The sequence below is a fragment of the Phyllobates terribilis genome, unplaced genomic scaffold (assembly GCF_046119375.1).
Source record: "Phyllobates terribilis strain yellow unplaced genomic scaffold, ASM4611937v1 Scaffold_4__5_contigs__length_816908805, whole genome shotgun sequence".
Lineage (NCBI taxonomy): Eukaryota > Metazoa > Chordata > Amphibia > Anura > Dendrobatidae > Phyllobates > Phyllobates terribilis.
In genome coordinates this window covers 136,062,044-136,081,298 of record NW_027362764.1, presented here as the reverse complement: position 1 = coordinate 136,081,298, position 19,255 = coordinate 136,062,044, and the positions used below count along the sequence as shown (strand labels likewise).

The 19,255-nt window shown below is 44.9% G+C and overlaps 1 protein-coding gene across 1 annotated transcript in view; it reads left to right on the top strand.

Moving 5' to 3' along the window:
- The window catches only part of DNAH11 (dynein axonemal heavy chain 11), a 481,578-nt gene that overhangs the window by 44,923 nt on the left and 417,400 nt on the right, over positions 1 to 19,255 (top strand). Inside the window, exons 4-5 of the mRNA XM_073677778.1 lie at positions 15,222 to 15,418; positions 18,808 to 18,997. Of these exons, the coding sequence (XP_073533879.1) occupies positions 15,222 to 15,418; positions 18,808 to 18,997 (387 nt within the window). The remainder of the gene's footprint in view (positions 1 to 15,221; positions 15,419 to 18,807; positions 18,998 to 19,255) is intronic.

Below are 19,255 nucleotides of genomic sequence, written 5' to 3'. Positions count from 1 at the left end.
CGGAAGGACGTGTTCCGTCCCAAGGTCTGACTGGATCCCGGCTTCCACTATGTTAACCCAGTGTGCCGTCAGCGAGATGTACCGTCCCTGCCCACAAGCACTTGTCCACCTGTCCTTGGTTGGGTGGACTTTACCGGTAACTGCGTTGTTGAGAGCACGGCTAATGTTTTGGGACACGTGCTTGTGTAATGCTGGAACGGCACACCGGGAGAAATGGTGGCAGCTCGGGACCGAGTACCGAGGGACGGCCGCCGTCATCAGGTTGCGGAATGCCTCCGTCTCCACGAGCCTAAAAGGCAACATTTCGAGCGCAAACAGTCGTGAAATGTGAGAGTTTAGTAGTGTGGCCTGTGGGGCGTTGGCTGCATATTTGCGCTTGCGTTCCAAGGACTGGGGTATGGACAAATGAACGCTGCGCTGGGACAAGGACATGGACGTGCTTCCTGATGCTGCTACTTGTGTGCAACGACAGGTGCAGGCAGGAGGCATCTTCGCATGCACCATGGAAAGGGGATTGGCTTGCATCCACAACAGCGGAAGAAGCAATGGTGCCACCCGCAGACACTGTTCCTGGACCCTGGGGTTCGGCCCACAAAGTCGGATGCTTTGCTGCCATGTGCCTGATCATGCTGGTGGTGGTCAGGCTGGTTGTTTTGCCACCCCTGCTGATGATGGCCTGGCAGGTGGTGCAAATGGCCTTTTTGGGGTTATCGGCAGAGTCTTTAAAAAACAACCAGACTCGGGAAGACCTAACAGTTGTACTGGCAACTTCCTTTGTGTTGGTGTTACGGGGAACGGTTGCCTGCCTTCTGTCTGCGGCCCCCACACTGCTTCTTCCTGCCTGTTGGGGTGCTCTGCCTCCCTCCCCCTGTGTGCTGCTGTCCTCGCTCTGCATGTCCTCCTGCCCGGTCGGGTCAGTTACTATATCGTCCACCACCTCGTCTTCCACTTCCGCACCCTGGTCCTCCTCCTGACTTACTGGCAATTGTGTCTCCTCATCGTCCACCTCTTGTGACACTTTCCCACCATCGCCTTCGTGTGACCGTGGCTGCTCAAATATTTGAGCATCGCTACACGCGATCTCCTCTTGCCCTGCTTCAAGTGGACCGGGCGAGAGGCCCGAATCTATAAATGGAAAAGTGAACAGCTCTTCAGAGTGTCCAAGTGTGGGATCAGTTGTCTCTGGGTACTCGGCATGGTGGGAGGAAGGAGGATCAGGGTGAGGAATATGCGGTCCAGACTCACGACTACTGAGACTTGACCGTGTGGAAGACAGGGTGGTGGTGGAGGCTAAGTGACTGGAAGCATTATCTGCTATCCAACCAACAACCTTTTGACACTGCTCTGGGTACAATAGTGGTGTGCTGCGGTCCCCTAGAAATTGGGACAGGAAGGTCAGGCGAGAAGATGTGGGTGTTTGTTGTGGCACAATTTCGGCTTGCCCACGGCCTTGTCCTCGGCCTCTGCATGCACCATTACTATCACATACAGTTCCCCGTCCCTTGCCACGTGCCTTGCCCATTTTAAATGGAGGACAGTATCTTCCACGTCCTTGCCACGTGCCTTGCCCATTTTAAATGGAGGACAGTATCTTCCACGTCCTTGCCACGTGCCTTGCCCATTTTAAATGGAGGACAGTATCTTCCACTCTCACTACAAATGACTGAGTTTGGAGCGAACTTATATGTGAGCCGTTTGACGGAGAAAACACAATTTTAAATATCTGGCCTGTAGGTAACTATTTTGAACAGCAAACTGCTGTGAATTGCTTCACTGACACACTGAAAATTTTTTTTAGTGGAGGCCAGAAATGGCAGTATTTTCTGAAAACATATATGTAATCCGTGTGACGGAGAAAACACAGTATTAAATACTTGGCCTGTAGGTAACTGTTTTGAACTGCAAACCAGTGTCAAAATCTTTGCTGACACACTGAAAAAAATATTTAATTCGGGCCAGAAATGGCAGTATTTTCTGAAAACGTATATGTGATCCGTGTGACGGAGAAAACACACAGTTTTAAATAGCTGGATTTTTATCGCTGTAATATGGAAAGGACCTGGCTGTATTCTGCAGTGCCTACAAGCAAATGGCGCAGAAAAACCGTGTTCTCTGGATTGCTTTTTAAGCAAATTATGAGGATTAAGATGCAAAAAAAATTATTCCTGGCCCCTGAGACCTGGTCCTTTTTCTAGAAATATCTAACAGCAGCAGAAGGCAGAACTGGAATGGAGCCTCTTGTCCTATGTGCACTGCAGTCTGTTATATACCCTGCCTGCCTGCCTATATACACTGCCTGCCTGATATCTCTGCAGATGGATTAGTTAGTCCTCAAAAGGACTGTTTGTTAAGATGGATATGTGTAATGTACGGTTTTTATCCCTACACTACCTAATACACAATTAAATCTCTCCCTGACACAGCAGCAGCTCTCCCTACACTGTCTGATCCGGAGTGACTGTGACGAGCATGGCGGCGCCAGGTCTTATATAGACCTGATGACGCTGTGCTGCCAGCCAATCACTGTAATGCCCACAACCAACATGGCTACGGCATTACAGTGCATGGCAGGCAATCCCTGCATGTTCATTGGCTCTCTAAAGAGCACCAAACATGCCGGGAGGGGACCCGAGTTCCCGCCCGAGCAACCCGGAAATACGCGCCGAGCTTGTCGAGCACTATGATGCTCGGGCGAGTACCTAGTAGTGGCGAGCGCGTTCGCTCATCACTAGTGTTGAGCGATACCTTCTGATATCAGGAAATATCGTATCGGATTGGATCGGACCGATACCCAAAAAGTATCGGATATCGCCGATTCCGATACCGAAAACTAATGCAAATATCGGAATGAAAATAAACCCTTTCTTTCCTTGTAGGTTGATTCTACATGAAGTAAAACAACTAAGAATAATGTAGAATGTATTACATGAAAAGCCGGCAATTCATCAGCGGCATACACCGGTACCCGACAATTTAGAACAGAAAGAATAGATTTTCACACATAGATTAGATAGATAGAAACATGTCAGTCACATATATGTGAAGTACAGTGACAGTGTTGCTTACTGTACTTGTCATTTAGTGTAAAGGATTTATTTAAAAAAATAATTGTGTTTTCATGCACTGTCTCTTTAAAAAAGCCGGCCGGCAATTCAGCAGCGGTACCCGACAATTTATAACAGACAGAATAGAGCTTCACACATAGATTAGATAGATAGAAACATGTCAGTCACATATATATGAAGTACAGTGACAGTGTTGCTTACTGTACTTGTCATTTAGTGTTAAAATAAAGGATTTATTTAAAAAAAAATTGGCGTGGGGTTCCCCTTAATTTTAGTCTCTAGCGGAGGTTAAGCAGACGGCTGGGGCAGATGTTTGAAGCCTGGGAAGGGGGTAATACCCACGGAGCTTCCCAGGCTACTAATATGAGCCCCCAGCTGAATACCTAGCCTTTACTAGCTATTAAAATGGGGGACCCCCTCAAAAAAATGACGTGGGGTCCCCCCTAATTTAATAGCAGACAGCTGGGGGCTGACATTAATAGCCCAGGAAGGGTGCCATGAATATTGGCCCCCTCCCAGGCTAGAAACACCAGCCGTCAGCCGCCCCAGAAATGGCGCATCCATAGGATGCACCAATTCTGGCACTTAGCCTCGCTCTTCCCACTGCCCTGTAGCGGTGGCAGTGGGGTAATAGGGCTGGGGTTGATGTCAGCTTATAGGTTAGTAATGGAGAGGCGTCTATAAGACACCCCCATTACTAACTAACTATAGTGCGAAGCCCCACGTCAATTTTTTTTTAATTATTTCATGAAATAATTTTTTAAAAAAAGGGCTTCCCTATATTGTTGTGTCCGGCCAGGTACAAATAGGCAGCTGGTGGTTGGGCGCAGCCCGTTCCTGCCTGCTGTACTTGGCTGGACACAAATATAGGGCGAAGCCCCACATCAATTTTTTTATGAATTTCCTGAAATAATTTAAAAAAAATTGACGTGGGGCTTCGCACTATATTTGTGTCCAGCCAGGTACAGCAGGCAGGAACGGGCTGCGCCCAACCACCAGCTGCCTATTTGTACCTGGCTGGACACAACAATATAGGGAAGCCCTTTTTTTCTTTATTATTTCATGAATTTCATGAAATAATTAAAAAAAAAAATACGTGGGGCTTCTCCCTATTTGTGTGTCCAGCCAGGTACAACTAGGCAGCTGGGGGCTGGAATCTGCAGCTCAGGGAGGCCTAAGCTTTCTGCTCCCCCCCCCCCCCCGTTGCAAATTGCAGTCCGCAGCCACCCCGGAAAATGGCGCGTTCATAGAAGCTGGATGCTGTACCTGGCTGGCATACCAAAAATATGGCAAAGCCCACGTCAAAATTTTTGGGAAAAATTAATTAAAAAATAAATAATAATTTAGGGACTGCATCTTTATTAACTCCTCAAATGTCATTTAGTGTTAAAATAAAGGATTTATTTAAAAAAAAATTGGCGTGGGATCCCCCATAATTTTAGGCTCTAGCGGAGGTTAAGCAGACGGCTGGGGCAGATGTTTGAAGCCTGGGAAGTGGGTAATACCCACGGAGCTTCCCAGGCTACTAATATCAGCCCCCAGCTGAATACCTAGCCTTTAATAGCTATTAAAATGGGGGACCCCCCCCCAAAAAATGATGTGGGGTACCCCCTATTTAATAGCTAGCAAAGGCTAGGCGGACAGCTGGGGGCTGATATTAATAGCCCAGGAAGGGTGCCATGAATATTGGCCCCCTCCCAGGCTAGAAACACCAGCCGTCAGCCGCCCCAGAAATGGCGCATCCATAGGATGCGCCAATTATGGCACTTAGCCTCGCTCTTCCACGCTGCCCTGGTGCGGTGGCAGGGGGTAATAGTGGTGGGGTTCATGTCAGCTCCAGCTGTCATGAAGCCCTGGTTAGTAATGATGGGCGTCTATAAGACACCCCCATTACTAACCTACAAAGTGTTAAAAAGAAAAAACACACTACACCCAGAAAAAAATAATTTATTTGAAATAAAACACACAATTTTATTTAATTCTTAGTTTACTAAAAAAAATAGTTACCAGTCCACGTTCCTGCGCTGATCTCCCATGCACAGCTGTCACATCTGGAGATGGTGACAGCTGTGCATGGCTGCTGTAAGCTCACACTGCCGGGAACACGTCCGCTCCCGGCAGCAGGAGCCACTGACTGAGGTCACCGGAGTGCATTCAGGCAGCGCAGCTCCGGAGACCTCCTTTACGGCACTGCTGTACCGTGGGAATTTCTCACGATACAGCAGGGCCGTAAAGGAGCTAACCGGAGCAGCGCTGCCTGAACTCCGGCGAACCCGCTTATCCAATGACGGGGCTGCTTTACGGCCCCGTCATTCTAGCGGCGGCGGCGGTTCAGAGCGGTCACATTCTATGTGGCTGCTCTAAACTGGAGATCATCGTGGGACACTCGTGGACTACTACGGAGGGGTAAGGATAAGGTTGTGGTTTATTATTTTATATTTTATTACAGGAGATCGATGGCTTCGGGGAATTAGGTGTATAGGTGTAGTTTTTTATTTTTTACTTTATTTTAGGTGGCGATCGGCGGGGACAGGTAATGTATAAACTAATTTATTTTAGGTAACCACTGGCCACCAATGAAACGTATCCTGCTGGCACGAGTGGACGGGGGACAGACATAGGCCGATGGGAGTAGTAGTGTCTATCGGCCTATATCTGCCTGCACGCACACACCCGCAGACATCGCACAGACACCGCACACACTCTCAGACACACGCACAGACACCCACACACTCACAGACATCGCACAGACACCGCACACACTCGCAGACACACGCACAGACACCGCGCACAGACACCCACACACACACACACCAATCATGACGGGCTGATCGTCTGGGAGGTGAGGCTGACCTGTGCCGCCGTGGGAAAGTTCATGTGAGTTCATGCAATGCAGTCAAGCATGAACTCACGTGAACCCTCTGAGGGCACCGCGGCGACTTCAAATGAACAGCTGATCAGCATCACCTGATACCTCAGCTGTTCATTTGAAATAACCGGCGGGAGAGCGCAGCACAGAACGGGAAAGCCGGCGGTGAAGTCTTTTCACTGCCGGCTTCCCCGCCCGGGTCCTTCGCTCCCCGCTCCTTGGTGCTGCGCTCCCCGCCCGGTCCTAACTTACGATCGGGATGGGAGGTGGCGAGGGGAGCGGAGGATTGGGGTGGGAGGCTGCGGGGAAGCAGTATGGGGCTGTGTGATTGTTTAAAAGCCGGCGGTTTTTTACCGCCCGCCGGCTTTTAAACGATCAGGAGAATTCTCCCACGCTGGGATGGCATTCTGATGACAGGCTGGATCTCAGCTGAGCGCTGCCATCCAGCTTGTCATCCTTCAGAGACACTGCAGAGGGCAGGCATTATGGGAACTTCCGATTCCGGTATTCGATATTGTAAAAGTATCGGAATTAAGTATCGGAATTCCGATACCGCGAATATCGGCCGATACCCGATATTTCAGTATCGGAATGCTCAACATTACTCATCACTAATTATAACCTGTTCCTGAATCTGAGTGTTAAAGAAGTGCACTATTACATTTAGGCTAGGGTTACACGACAACATGTGACACTCGACCATAATTTTCAGAAAAGTCACGCAACAAAAAACATCTGTGCAACTTTTCTGCGACCAGCTGTTGCACAACTATTTTAGAGTTGTGATTTTGCTGTAAAAAAAATGGCCAAATTGGTGAGAAGTTGAACGCAAGTCACAGTCGCATGTGACATGCATTGAAGTCTATGGCAAGTGAGTTGTGTTTGTGTTTCCATTGCATTTGGAAACGTTTGCGACCAGGGGTGGATTAAGAGTAGCAAGGGCCCCGGGTAGTTTAGAAGGCGTGGGCCCCCCCACACACACACACCTGATGATGAATCACGTGGCATGTCACATGATCCCCTGTGATAGCTCATGTGATAGTTCACGTGAAATTAATTTGGCACAATATTTGTATATTATAATAATTTTTTTTTTACATTAATTGTATGACTTAATATTGAGCACAATTAAGTATCCTGACATCCCCTATATACAGTATGAGACCCTACACACAATATGAGCTGCCACAATCCTCCCATACACAGCAGGTGGCCGCACGTAGCCATCTATGCACAGCAGGAGGCCGCATGTAGCCATCTATGCACAGCAGGAGGCCGCACATAGCCATCTATGCACAGCAGGAGGCCGCACATAGCCATCTATGCACAGCAGGAGGCCGCACGTAGCCATCTATGCACAGCAGGAGGCCGCATGTAGCCATCTATGCACAGCGGGAGACCGCATGTAGCCATCTATGCACAGCGGGAGGCCGCACGATGCCATCTATACACAGCGGGAGGCCACACGGCGCCATCTATATACAGCAGGGGGCCACATGGTGCCATCTATACACAGCAAGGGGCCGCATGGCGCCATCTATACACAGCGGGAGGCCGCACGGCGCCCCCCCAGAGACAGCGGGAGGCCGCACGGCGCCCCCCCAGAGACAGCGGGAGGCCGCACGGCGTCACGCGCACACACACACATATATAAATACACGCATAAACACATTTGAAACACAAAAATACATATAAACAGACATCACAGAATATCTGCACACACATACTCACACTCGCACACACTCACTTACGATCCCCCGACTCCCGTCGTCCAGCTCCTCTCCGGTGGTAAGTAGCAGTGCAGGGCGCGCACTGCGTGACGTCACACTAGGAGATACGGCCGCGCACAGGGCCGTGTCTCCTAGCTATGATGCGGCCGGGCCAGTATACAGGGAAGTTAACAGGTGCAGTGCTGGCCTGGCCGAAGAAAAAGCAGCGGCAGTGCGCCGCGGCTGGGGGAGCGGTCCGGGGGCCCCCCGCCTCTGACTGCCGGTATGTGCCGCGGCGCCGCACATATTATAATGAGGGCAATCTGGCCATGGACCCCTCGGAGCCCCGGGGCCCCGGGTGGTAGCCCAGATTGCCCTCATTATAATCCGCCTGTGTTTGCGACTGTGTTGCAATCACAATGCAACAGTATTGAAAACCATTAGATGCAATGCTACGATGTGACGCTGCAATTTCCTTGTCATGTCGCCGTGTAGCCCTAGCCTAAGATAAACCATTTTTGCCTAACTATATTAAAGTGACTGTAGTATTAAAAAAAATGATATATAAATGGGTTGTACTGTGGAAACCATGATATTTATACAGTTATATGAAAAAGTTTGGGCACCCCTATTAATCTTAAGCTTAATGTTTTATAAAAATTGGTGTTTTTGCAACAGCTATTTCAGTTTGATCTATGTAATAACTGTTGGACACAGTAATGTTTCTGCCTTGAAATGAGGTTTATTGTACTAACAGAAAATGTGCAATCTGCATTCAAACAAAATTTGACAGGTGCATAAGTATGGGCACCCTTATCATTTTCTTGTTTTAAATACTCCTACCTACTTTTTACTGACTTACTAAAGCCCTTTTTTTGGTTTTGTAACCTCATTGAGCTTTGAACTTCATAGCCAGGTGTATGCAATCATGAGAAAAGCTACTTAAAGTGGCCAGTTGCAAGTTGTTCTCCTGTTTGAATCTCCTCTGAAGAGTGGCATCATGGGCTCCTCAAAACAACTGTCAAATGATCTGAAAACAAAGATTATTCAACATAGTTGTTCAGGGGAAGGATGCAAAAAGCTGTCTCAGAGATTTAACCTGTCAGTTTCCACTGTGAGGAACATAGTAAGGAAATGGAAGAACACAGGGACAGTTCTTGTTAAGGCCAGAAGTGGCAGGCCAAGAAAAACATCAGAAAGGCAGAGAACAAGAATGGTGAGATCAGTCAAGGACAATCCTCAGACCACCTCCAGAGAGCTGCAGCATCAACTTGCTGCAGATGGTGTCACTGTGCATCGGTCAACTATACAACGCACTTTGCACAAGGAGAAGCTGTATGGGAGAGTGATGCGAAAGAAGCCTTTTCTGCAAGCACGCCACAAACAGAGTCGGCTGAGGTATGCAAAACCACATTAGGAGAAGCCAATTTCTTTTTGGAAGAAGGTCCTGTGGACTGATGAAACCAAGATTGAGTTGTTTGGTCATACAAAAAGGCGTTATGCATGGCAGCAAAAAAACACAGCATTCCAAGAAAAACAGTTGCTACCCACAGTAAAATTTGGTGGAGGTTCCATCATGCTTTGGGGCTGTGTGGCCAATGCCGGCACCGGGAATCTTGTTAAAGTTGAGGGACGCATGGATTACACTCAGTATCAGCAGATTCTTGACAATAATGTCCAAGAATCAGTGACAAAGTTGAAGTTACACAGGGGATGGATCTTTCAGCAAGACAATGATCCAAAACACCGCTCCAAATCTACTCAGGCATTCATGCAGAGGAACAATTACAATGTTCTGGAATGGCCATCCCAGTCCCCAGACCTGAATATCATTGAACATCTGTGGATCATTTGAAGGGAGCAGTCCATGCTCAGCGACCATCAAACTTAACTGAACTGGAATTGTTTTGTAAAGAGGAATGGTCAAAAATACCTTCATCCAGGATCCAGGAACTCATTATAAGCTACAGGAAGCGACTAGAGGCTGTTATTTTTGCAAAAGGAGGATCTACTAAATAATAATGTCACTTTTCTGGTGAGGTGCCCATACTTATGCACCTGTCAAATTTTGTTTGAATGCAGATTGCACATTTTCTGTTAGTACAATAAACCTCATTTCAAGGCAGAAACATTACTGTGTCCAACAGTTATTACATATATCAAACTGAAATAGCTGTTGCAAAAACACCAATTTTTATAAAACATTAAGCTTAAGATTAATAGGGGTGCCCAAACTTTTTCATATAACTGTATATGTTTAAAGAGGACGTGTCAGCAGGATATTAAACCCTTAAAGTGAATCTGTCAGCAGGTTTTTGCACTGTAATCTGAACACAGCAGGAGATGGAGGCTGAAACACAGAATTCAGGGATGTGTCATTTGTCAGTGTGTTAAGTTTTATAACTGTGAAGGATTTATCAGTAAGAGATTAACATTGCTGGACTAGTCCGACAACGTCCCTTCCTGCGATAAGCAGCTCACTGTGTATGGACATTGTACAGAGAGCCTGGTGTGGGAGGGGTTAGCTGTGGTGTGGGAGAGGTTAGCTATGTTGTGGGCGGGGTTAGCTGTGTTGTGGGCGGGGTTAGCTGTGTTGTGGGCAGGGTTAGCTGTGTTGTGGGCGGGGTTAGCTGCGGTCGGGATGAGGTAGGTTAGCCGCGGTGGGGGTGAGGTAGGTTAGCTGGGGTGGGGTTAGCTGTGATGTGGGTTGGATTAGTTTTCTCAGCTCTGATTCATTCTAAATTTAAAAGCTCTGATTGTGTCAGAATAGTTGCACCCAGTAAACTGAGTGATACATCGTCATCATTGGATTCTGATTCTCTTTGCCTATTTCACGCTGCTCTCAGATGAAATGGCAAAAACCTGCTGACAGATTCCCCTTAACTAAAGGTATGAATGTAAAGCCCCTTTTATGCTTATTGCATACATGCCTTTCTAGTAGAATTCCATTGGGGCATTTTTGAGAAATCTAATTTTGAAGTTTTATTCTCAAGTGCAACGGCAATTCACTCACTTCCCAGCTCTACTGTACTTTTACTTTTGACTGCCGGCCTCCGGGCATTGATTGACAGGTCACTCTTCCCTTAGTGACCTGTCTCCCCTACGCAAATGCTGTTGTTGCCCAGTTCAGTTTGTCAGAAGGGGCATTGCTGCTTGGGTTCATCGCAGTGATGGCTCCTGCGAAGTAAGCTCCTAATGACTTTGCAGGAGTCGGTACATTGATCTGGTCATGTCATCAGCTCACTAAGCTGGTGCTTCACTTTCTGATGAAACGAACCTGTTCAATAATGGTGCATGTACAGGGGAGACAGATCACTGATGTGACGTGTCAATAAATGGCCAGAGACTGACTGAGGGTGGTGAAGTACAGCAGAGCTGGCGAGTGAAGTGCCTGTCCACATGCACTCGAGAATAAAACTTAATAGATTTCTCAAAAATGCCCCAATGAAATTCTGCTAGAAAGGTATGAATATATTAAGCATTAAAGGGACTTTACACTCATAACTTTAGTTAGGGATTGAATATCCTGCTGACAGGTCCTCTATAAGATGATCACAGATCATCTAGGCTAATTCTTACCTATTAATCTATTTAATATAAAACAACTATTCAGTCAAGTTTGTGATATTGTATTCCAGTATACCCACAAAAGGAAATATTTAGAGAAACCCTATATCACCAAATATAGTCAGCGATAAACAAGGGCTGCAATAGACAAGCATGCATATTCATCATAAAGAAGTTTATAGAGGAGCATATGTGGTGCGGGACACTGCACCCTGTCACAGTGTGGTGCTACTTGGAGATATAAGTACAGGACAGCGCTGTCATACAAACTGTATTATCTGGATTTACCATCAGGATTAGCAATACATGGGGTAAATCGCCTGGCAGTAGTAAATAAGGAACACATCAGTTGGATGTAGGTATAAATAACTGATAGTGCAGGGAAATAATAAGGGGTTGGTTTTAACAACTAGACTGTGGGAAGCTAGAAAAGTAACATTGTATCCTATGTAAGTTGTCAATATTTGACTAATTTATATCTCTGCCTGTTCGCAGTAGCCAGACTCCGCAGTCTAAGGGAATTTGCACAGTTTTTGGTGTAGAAATTTCTGTACCATTTCTGCGTCTCTTGGCAGGAAAAACACAGTGGCAAAAACATCTTGTTTTTTTTTTTTTCTTTTTGCTGCGTTTTTTATTTGCGTTTTTGTTGCCAATTTTTCCCCGCTCATTAGTATGGGTGAAATCTGCAGCAAAAACGTTGACAGAATTGACATGCTGCAGATTTAAATCTGCACCAAATATGTAAATCACAAATAAGCAACGTGTGCATGAGACTTAAGGATTCTCATACACTTTGCTGGCTTCAGGAAACCCTACTGGTTTTGTGACATATCTGCACTGTAAAAACGCAGTAAAAATGCAACATGTGCACACAGCCTAACTATGTTACATCTAGGATGCTTGAAATATGTACGCTTATGTATTGATCCCTTGTTTATCTATACTTTGATATATGTGTCTTCTAAATATTTCATTTGTGGGTATACTGGAATACAATATCACAAATCTGATTTGAATAGTTATTTTATAATAGAATAATTAATAGTTAAATAGGTTGTCCACCACTTTAACATTGATGACCTCTCCTTAGGATAGATCATCAATGTCTGATCGGTGGGGACATGACACACTGCTCCCCTGCCGAACGGCTGTTCCTGATGTCGGCGACTGCTGGAACCGACCAGTTACACAGCTGCAAAGCACAGCTAGATCTACTGTATAGTGGCCATGGAAGGGTACTGCACATCCGCCCCCTATTAATTTGATTACCGGGTGAATGTGCAGCACCCGGCGGCGGCCACTATAGAACTGATGGAGCTGCACTGTACAGCTCCGTAACTGAGCAATTCCGGCCGCCGCCTACACCGGGAACAGCTGATCGGCGGGGGCGTCTGGTGTCGCACCCCCATGATCGGACATTGATGACCTATCCTAAGGATAGGCCATCAGTGTAAGGCTATGTTCACACTAGGAGTTTTGTCAGTGTTTTTTTTCTTTCGGCAGGTAAAAAAACGCAGGTTTTGGTGCGTTCTTCAGAATCTCAAAGTTCAGCTTTGCTTTCCTAACAGAAGCATGAACACAGGTCACCAATGCTAGATATATGTGAAACCATATTAACCAGAATTACAAATGTAACAGTGGGGGGAGGTGAATTGTTCAGTGTTAGGGAAATATTAATGTCAGGCAAATATGGAAGAACATTTTCCTGACATTAATATTTCCCTGACAGGAAAATGTTCTTTCATATTTGCCTGACATTCATTCAGGAATATTTTTTTAAGACCCTGGAAGTGCATTGAGTTTGTAGGACACTATTTATTTTCACACTATGGTCTGCCATTCAGTTGCTCAGCGCATTGTTCAACTTCACACCTCCGTGGGCCATGGGTATTGTTCAATCTCACACCTAGCTCAGCTAATGTTTACACTTACAATGTTTACATAACTAATTTAATTACACTGTTCTAATCCAAACTGCCTTCTCAGGTGACAAAGACAAGATGGTAAAATCACAAAAATAAATGCATTTCACATACTGCTCTATTTATTTTTTTTTTTCAGTAAAAACGCAGCAAAACCTGATAGCTATGTTCACACTAGGCGTTTTTTTTCAGCGTTTTTTCACAACCCATTACTTCCAAAGGGTGAAAAAACGCTGAAAGAAGTGATATGCTCCACTGCAAAAAGCCATGCAAAGCACAAAATACTGATCAAACAAAAACCAAGGTGTGTGCATGAGATTTCTGGAATTTCATAGACTTTGCTGGTACTGAAAATTTTCATTAAAAAAACGCTGAAAAATTGCAATTTGTGAACATAGCCTAAAAATAATGGGCAACATCTTTAACTTTCAGGCTATGTTTTCTTTAATTTTGTTGAAAAGGAGAGTAATTGATATAATATACTGCATCAGTGATATGTGTTTTATATATGCTTAAAATAGCAAGTTACATGTAACACTCCTTTAAACCTCCTTTGTGTGCAGTGTCTTCATAAGTTATCACCTCAATATGCCACAGTGCTTCCACCCGAATCTTACAGGGTGCTCTGGTGGAATGCAGGAAGGTCTTCTTTACTCTTCTGCCAGGGGTCGGGAAACCCTTGTCCATGCTCCATACACACTCTCACAAGAGATGACATTAAAACAACCCAACACATTTATTGGACAGCTGTTATATGGTGGTATAACAAGGAACAGAAAGCAAATGATATCACACAACTGATATGTAATGATGCTAAATGTACAGGATGTGCTTTACAGCAGGCCTGGATGCTGTGATAGCACAGAATAATCTCTAGGGGGTAAAACACCTGCTATGTGAATATTAATTTCCCCCTTCTACTTACAGCAGGTGAAATAAGTATTGAACACGTCACCAATTTTCTAAGTTGCTATTGACATGAAATTCTCACCAGACGTCATGGACGGTTTATGGTGAAATGATGTTCTTTCCATTTCCTGATTATGGCCCAAACAATGCTCACTGGAACCATCCGTAGTTTCAAAATTCTTCTGTAATCAATGTCATCAGTATATTTTGAAACAATAAGGTTGCGATGATCTTGAGACAGCTCACTGGTTTTACCCATCATGAGATCTTTCTTGTGTGGCACCTTGGTAATGAGACACCTTTTTATACGCCATCAGTTGAACCATATGATATTATTTTTCACTAAGTGGCGGGATTGGTTTCTAATTACTGATAGATTTCAGCTGGTGTCATGACATTCCATGGCTTTTTACACCTCTCCTTCATATGTTCAATACTTTTTCCCTGTGTTATTTCTCATTATTACACATAACTTAGTTTAAGAATTTCATGTCAATAGCACCTTTAGAAATATATTTACTTAGAAAATGGTTGATGCGTTCAGTACTTATTTCACACGTTGTGTGTGCTCATACAAATACTTTACAACAGCTAGTTTTCTAATTTATTTTTTAGTTGAAATAATTCATGGGTTAGCTGCACTTTTAAAGTCTGAATGGCAAGAATAGCAAACTAGAGACTAAGGTTAAGTATTGGAAAGTCTGATGGAAATCCAAGCAGACCTCATTAATGCAACTATGAGCAAAGACTAGATAGCTGTGCATTGTGCAGCGGAATATAATGGTTATATATATGGATTACAGATATGTAAGGCAGTGCATTATTTTCAGATTTCCCTATCAAGAACATTATAATCTTGTTTTGTGGTTCACCTAATCTGCCTGTTGCTTGCTAACATTTCTCTTTTACCTTCTGTCACATTCCCCTGTAAGGATCACACAAGAGCCACCGTATGCGTCATATTCAGTGGAATCTATTCAGTATTTTAATGAGCTCTTTAGAAGAAAGCCTGAAAGGTAGCTCTGGCACCTGGTACTTCACCACTAAAGTCCTCTCTGCACTAATTATGCTGCACAGAATAACTGTAGACTACAAAAAACAGGAATGTCTTTCTTTGTGAACTGTATGTACTTTTTCTGAAGAAACTGCCTTTTCTCTAATTATGACATCTATTCCTCAGGTCTTGATGCCTGTGCTCTCTATTAAGAAGAGTTCCAAGTCTTTGCCTAGCGTCAATTCACAAGATATGGAGCTTCATGTGGAGTCTCTGAAGAATAAAATCCTGATTGTGAAAGGACTTCTGTCTGGAAGAACCATCTTACCTCTTCCTACCAAATTAGCAATTAGTGAATCTAACCAGTTTGGTACACTAAAAAAGTAAGAAAATACAGTCAAACTATTGATAACTTTCTAAAGTCTATTTCCTATTAGAAAATATATACGAGACGTAGGATATTCATAGTGAAACAAGAGATGTAGCTTCATGGTGTCTATCTGCATGACTCTGATTGCATGAATCTTAGAGTATGTGGTAGAACAGCACCGGCGCCCCCTTCCTCCTCCTCCCAGCAAGGATGCCATCGTGTTCACTTACCCACCTGCGCTCCTCCAGTGTCTGTTTCCTCCCAGGACCTGTACACTACATGTAGGTCTCCTGGAAGTGTGCTTAGGTCGCACGCTCCCTTCCTCTTAAAGGGGCAGCGTGTTCACTTCTGAAAATGTTCCCAGCCAATAACTGGGAAACGTCTGATATTTAAGGCACGCTCCCTTGTTGGGAGGTGCCTTACCAACTTTAGTAATCAGTGTGTTTCCAGCTACCTACTTTTAAGGTTCCTGTACCTGTGCTCCCTAATCCTGTCCATCCTGCCTACCCTGTCTAAACTTGATCCTGTCTGCCCTACTGGAACCTGTTCCTGAAGCCATCCTGCCTCTACCAAGTCCTGAGCCCGATCCGTCTTGTCTGCACCTATATCGCTACCCTCACCAGTGCAGTCTGAACCTGCACCTGTGATCCTGTACTCGAGTCCGTCCTGTGTTCCTGAACTTATCCTGTCCATTCCTGATCCAGTACCTGTCCTGTTTACCAGCCGCACGTCCACCTTTTAACCAGTTCCTGGCCGGTCCTGTTTCCCTGCTTGGGGGTCAGCTGCCGCGGCTCTGGAGTCAGTCCTGGAGAGGTACCTGGCATCCACCTGGGTTCAAGTCTAACCACAACATCAGGGGCTTTAGTGAAGAACCAGGTGGTCGCATAGTTATTCCCCTCCAGGCTCTCCCCGAACCGTGCCACAGTGGTTCCCCAACCACGTGCGTAACAGTATGTTTCTATGTAGCATCTCCACTGTGGATCATCTCCTATGGCTGAAATGCCTTAACGATATTCACAGCAATACGATATTTACTTCTGCAGATATCACTCCAAAAAGATGGGGTTGCATTGCAAAGGGTGAAATATGTCATCCATAGGATAAACTTGCTATACAGAGATTATCTGAGAGCATGGAACCCCAACAGATTTTAGGGTATAACTTCTTTTAAACTCGGGCAAACCTGCCAGTTTTTCAAGCAAAAGACACTTTAGGAAACTCTGCTGTTTTTAAACCCATTTTATGAGCGTTTGTTCTTACAGTTTTGGCCACCAGTGGGTTTTTGGTGCATTTTCTCAAGGTGTTTGTGGAATCTATTTTACTGTCGTTTTTTCACTCTATTAAACAATAAAAAAAAAAACACCAGCATTGTTTTAAGCAATAACGTTGCCAAAATGCTACAAACGACGTCTAGGTATGGTATGTCATTAAAATATGCCATCACTTAAAGGCTTAGACCTTCTGCACTTCCACATTGAGAGGTGATGTCATGTCAACGAATAACTGCCAGGAGAAGTGTAATACCTGCACACACGTCCCAGCTGGTATGAGAAGATGGACTTCACCTTCCCTGTTCACCTCTCACCCTAAGCATTGCATCCTCTTCACAACAAGGAACTGCTGCTGACTCCATTCACTTGAATAAAGTTGCATGGAAGTTAAGTGGTGAAAACCACCCTGGTGCAGAGGCAAAACTATAAAGGGGACAGAGAGCTTAGGTAGAGTTGCTGCTCTTTCATTCTCCGAATTGGCGGGTGTTCTGAGGTTGGATCCACAGCAATCATTAAAAGAGTTGTCCACCTGTGAATTTTTATTTTTTTAATTATTCAGAATGCTGTAAAATAATATAAAAGGTATATTCACCTCACCAGTCCCCCACTACTCCTCTTCCAGTGCTGCCTGAGTACCCCACAGATTTCTGTATGTTTGGATCTGTAAAGTGCCTGAGCGAGATAGTCGTGGGCGAACTTTTGCCTCTGCTCGCTATGGCACCCTACAGACAAAACGTGTCACAGTCCCAGGGTGCTCCTGTGTGTGGGGTGCATCACACTTACTTCTGGCCTATAGGACTTCTCTGGCTCCAGGCTTTCATCTTCCAGAGCTTTTGCAGCAAACAATCCAGGAGACACGAAATTCTTAAAAACAATCAAACTTTTACTTGACAGCTTGTACAATCAGGCATATAGGATAGGGCCCAACGGGTTACAGTCTTTCCCACAGGTACCGGACATAACTTCAGCCCTGGTTCTTGGTATGGGTAGAGCATGCCTCTTGCTAACTTCCCTAGCACTAGGAATTTTTCTCCACCACTAGCAGTGCACCCGGATTCCATCACCTTCCGCCTCAGAGTTTTAGTACCTCTTTCCCTGCAGCTTCACAGGCTAAGTGCACCCAAGGGCCCTGACATCCATCTTGAGGTTCCCAGGCCAACAGATGGTTTCACACGGAAGGGTTCTATGGCAATCCACTGCCCAGAGTAACAGGCTCATGTTGTCCCTAGCAGTCTATTGCCTATGACCACTGCTGTCACCACCCTTCTCCTAAACTGAACTGACACTTCCTGAACTTGGCACTAACTCTCAGTTCCGCCACCCCATTCTAGGCTGGCCTTAATTCTCACACTGTGTCTGTGCCTGATTTTGCTGCTAAGCAGACTTCACCTTTCACCTACATTCTAGACAGTGACATCTTCTGACCGTTAGTTAGTACTGCAGCCCACAGGGAAATTAGCACTTATCACAAGGAAACATATCAGGAGCAAAACATTATTCACATCCTACATATTCTATACCACAGTAGCATTGATGTCTTCGGAGTGGGGGGGGGGGGGGCACAGCAGCTGGACAGTCTCCTTACAGATCGAATAGGCTTGTGACCAATATAGCCACTTATTAAACTGTATCCTATGTATTATGGTTTTTATAGCACCAACATATCATCACATCAGTCCCTTTCTCCACTCAGGCTCACAGTCAACATTACTTATATTTAAAGGGGTTTTCCCACGAACGAAAGTTCATTTTAAAAATTGTCTGTATCTGACCGTGTACGGAACATACCACAGCTCCTGGGCAGGGGAGGAAGCAAAAGACTACTGCTTGAAGCTCAAGAGAATGACAAGAGTGTGCAAAGCAGTCATCAAAGCAAAAGGTGGCTACTTTGAAGAACCTAGAATATAAGACATATTTTCAGTTGTTTCACACTTTTTTGTTAAGTATATAATTCCACATGTGTTAATTCATAGTTTTGATGCCTTCAGTGTGAATGTACAATTTTCATAGTCATGAAAATACAGAAAAATATTTAAATAAGAAGGTGTGTCCAAACTTTTGGTCTGTACATCATTAAATTATCTTTTTTGCCTTGCATCCTCTCAATACATGTTATGTGCATTTCTTTCAGGGAAAATGTATTCGACAGAGGAGCGCTCCATGCATTTGAGTCAATGCTGATAAAGTGGTCATATCAGGTTCGAGATGTCATTGAAACAAATTCTGCACAGACGCTTTTGAAAGGTCTCAATCCAGGACCATCATCAGAGCTTCATTTCTGGAAAGCAAGACGAGAGAATCTTGCTGGAATTTATGAGCAGGCATGTACCATATTTTATGTTCATGCCTTGCAGAGTAGCAGCTTAATCGCAATGCTATAGTATAAATGTCAATCCATATTCTCCACCATTGTTTTGCTCACTGGTATAACAGCTTATCCATAGGGAGATCACCGTGGAAAAGATATCCTTAGTCTTTCTATGAGTCACATCCTGTTTAACACTTTGTACAGATTATTTTGAAAATTCCTTGCATAGAGAATGCATTATTCTTGTAGAGTCCCTCACAGGTTAATTGCT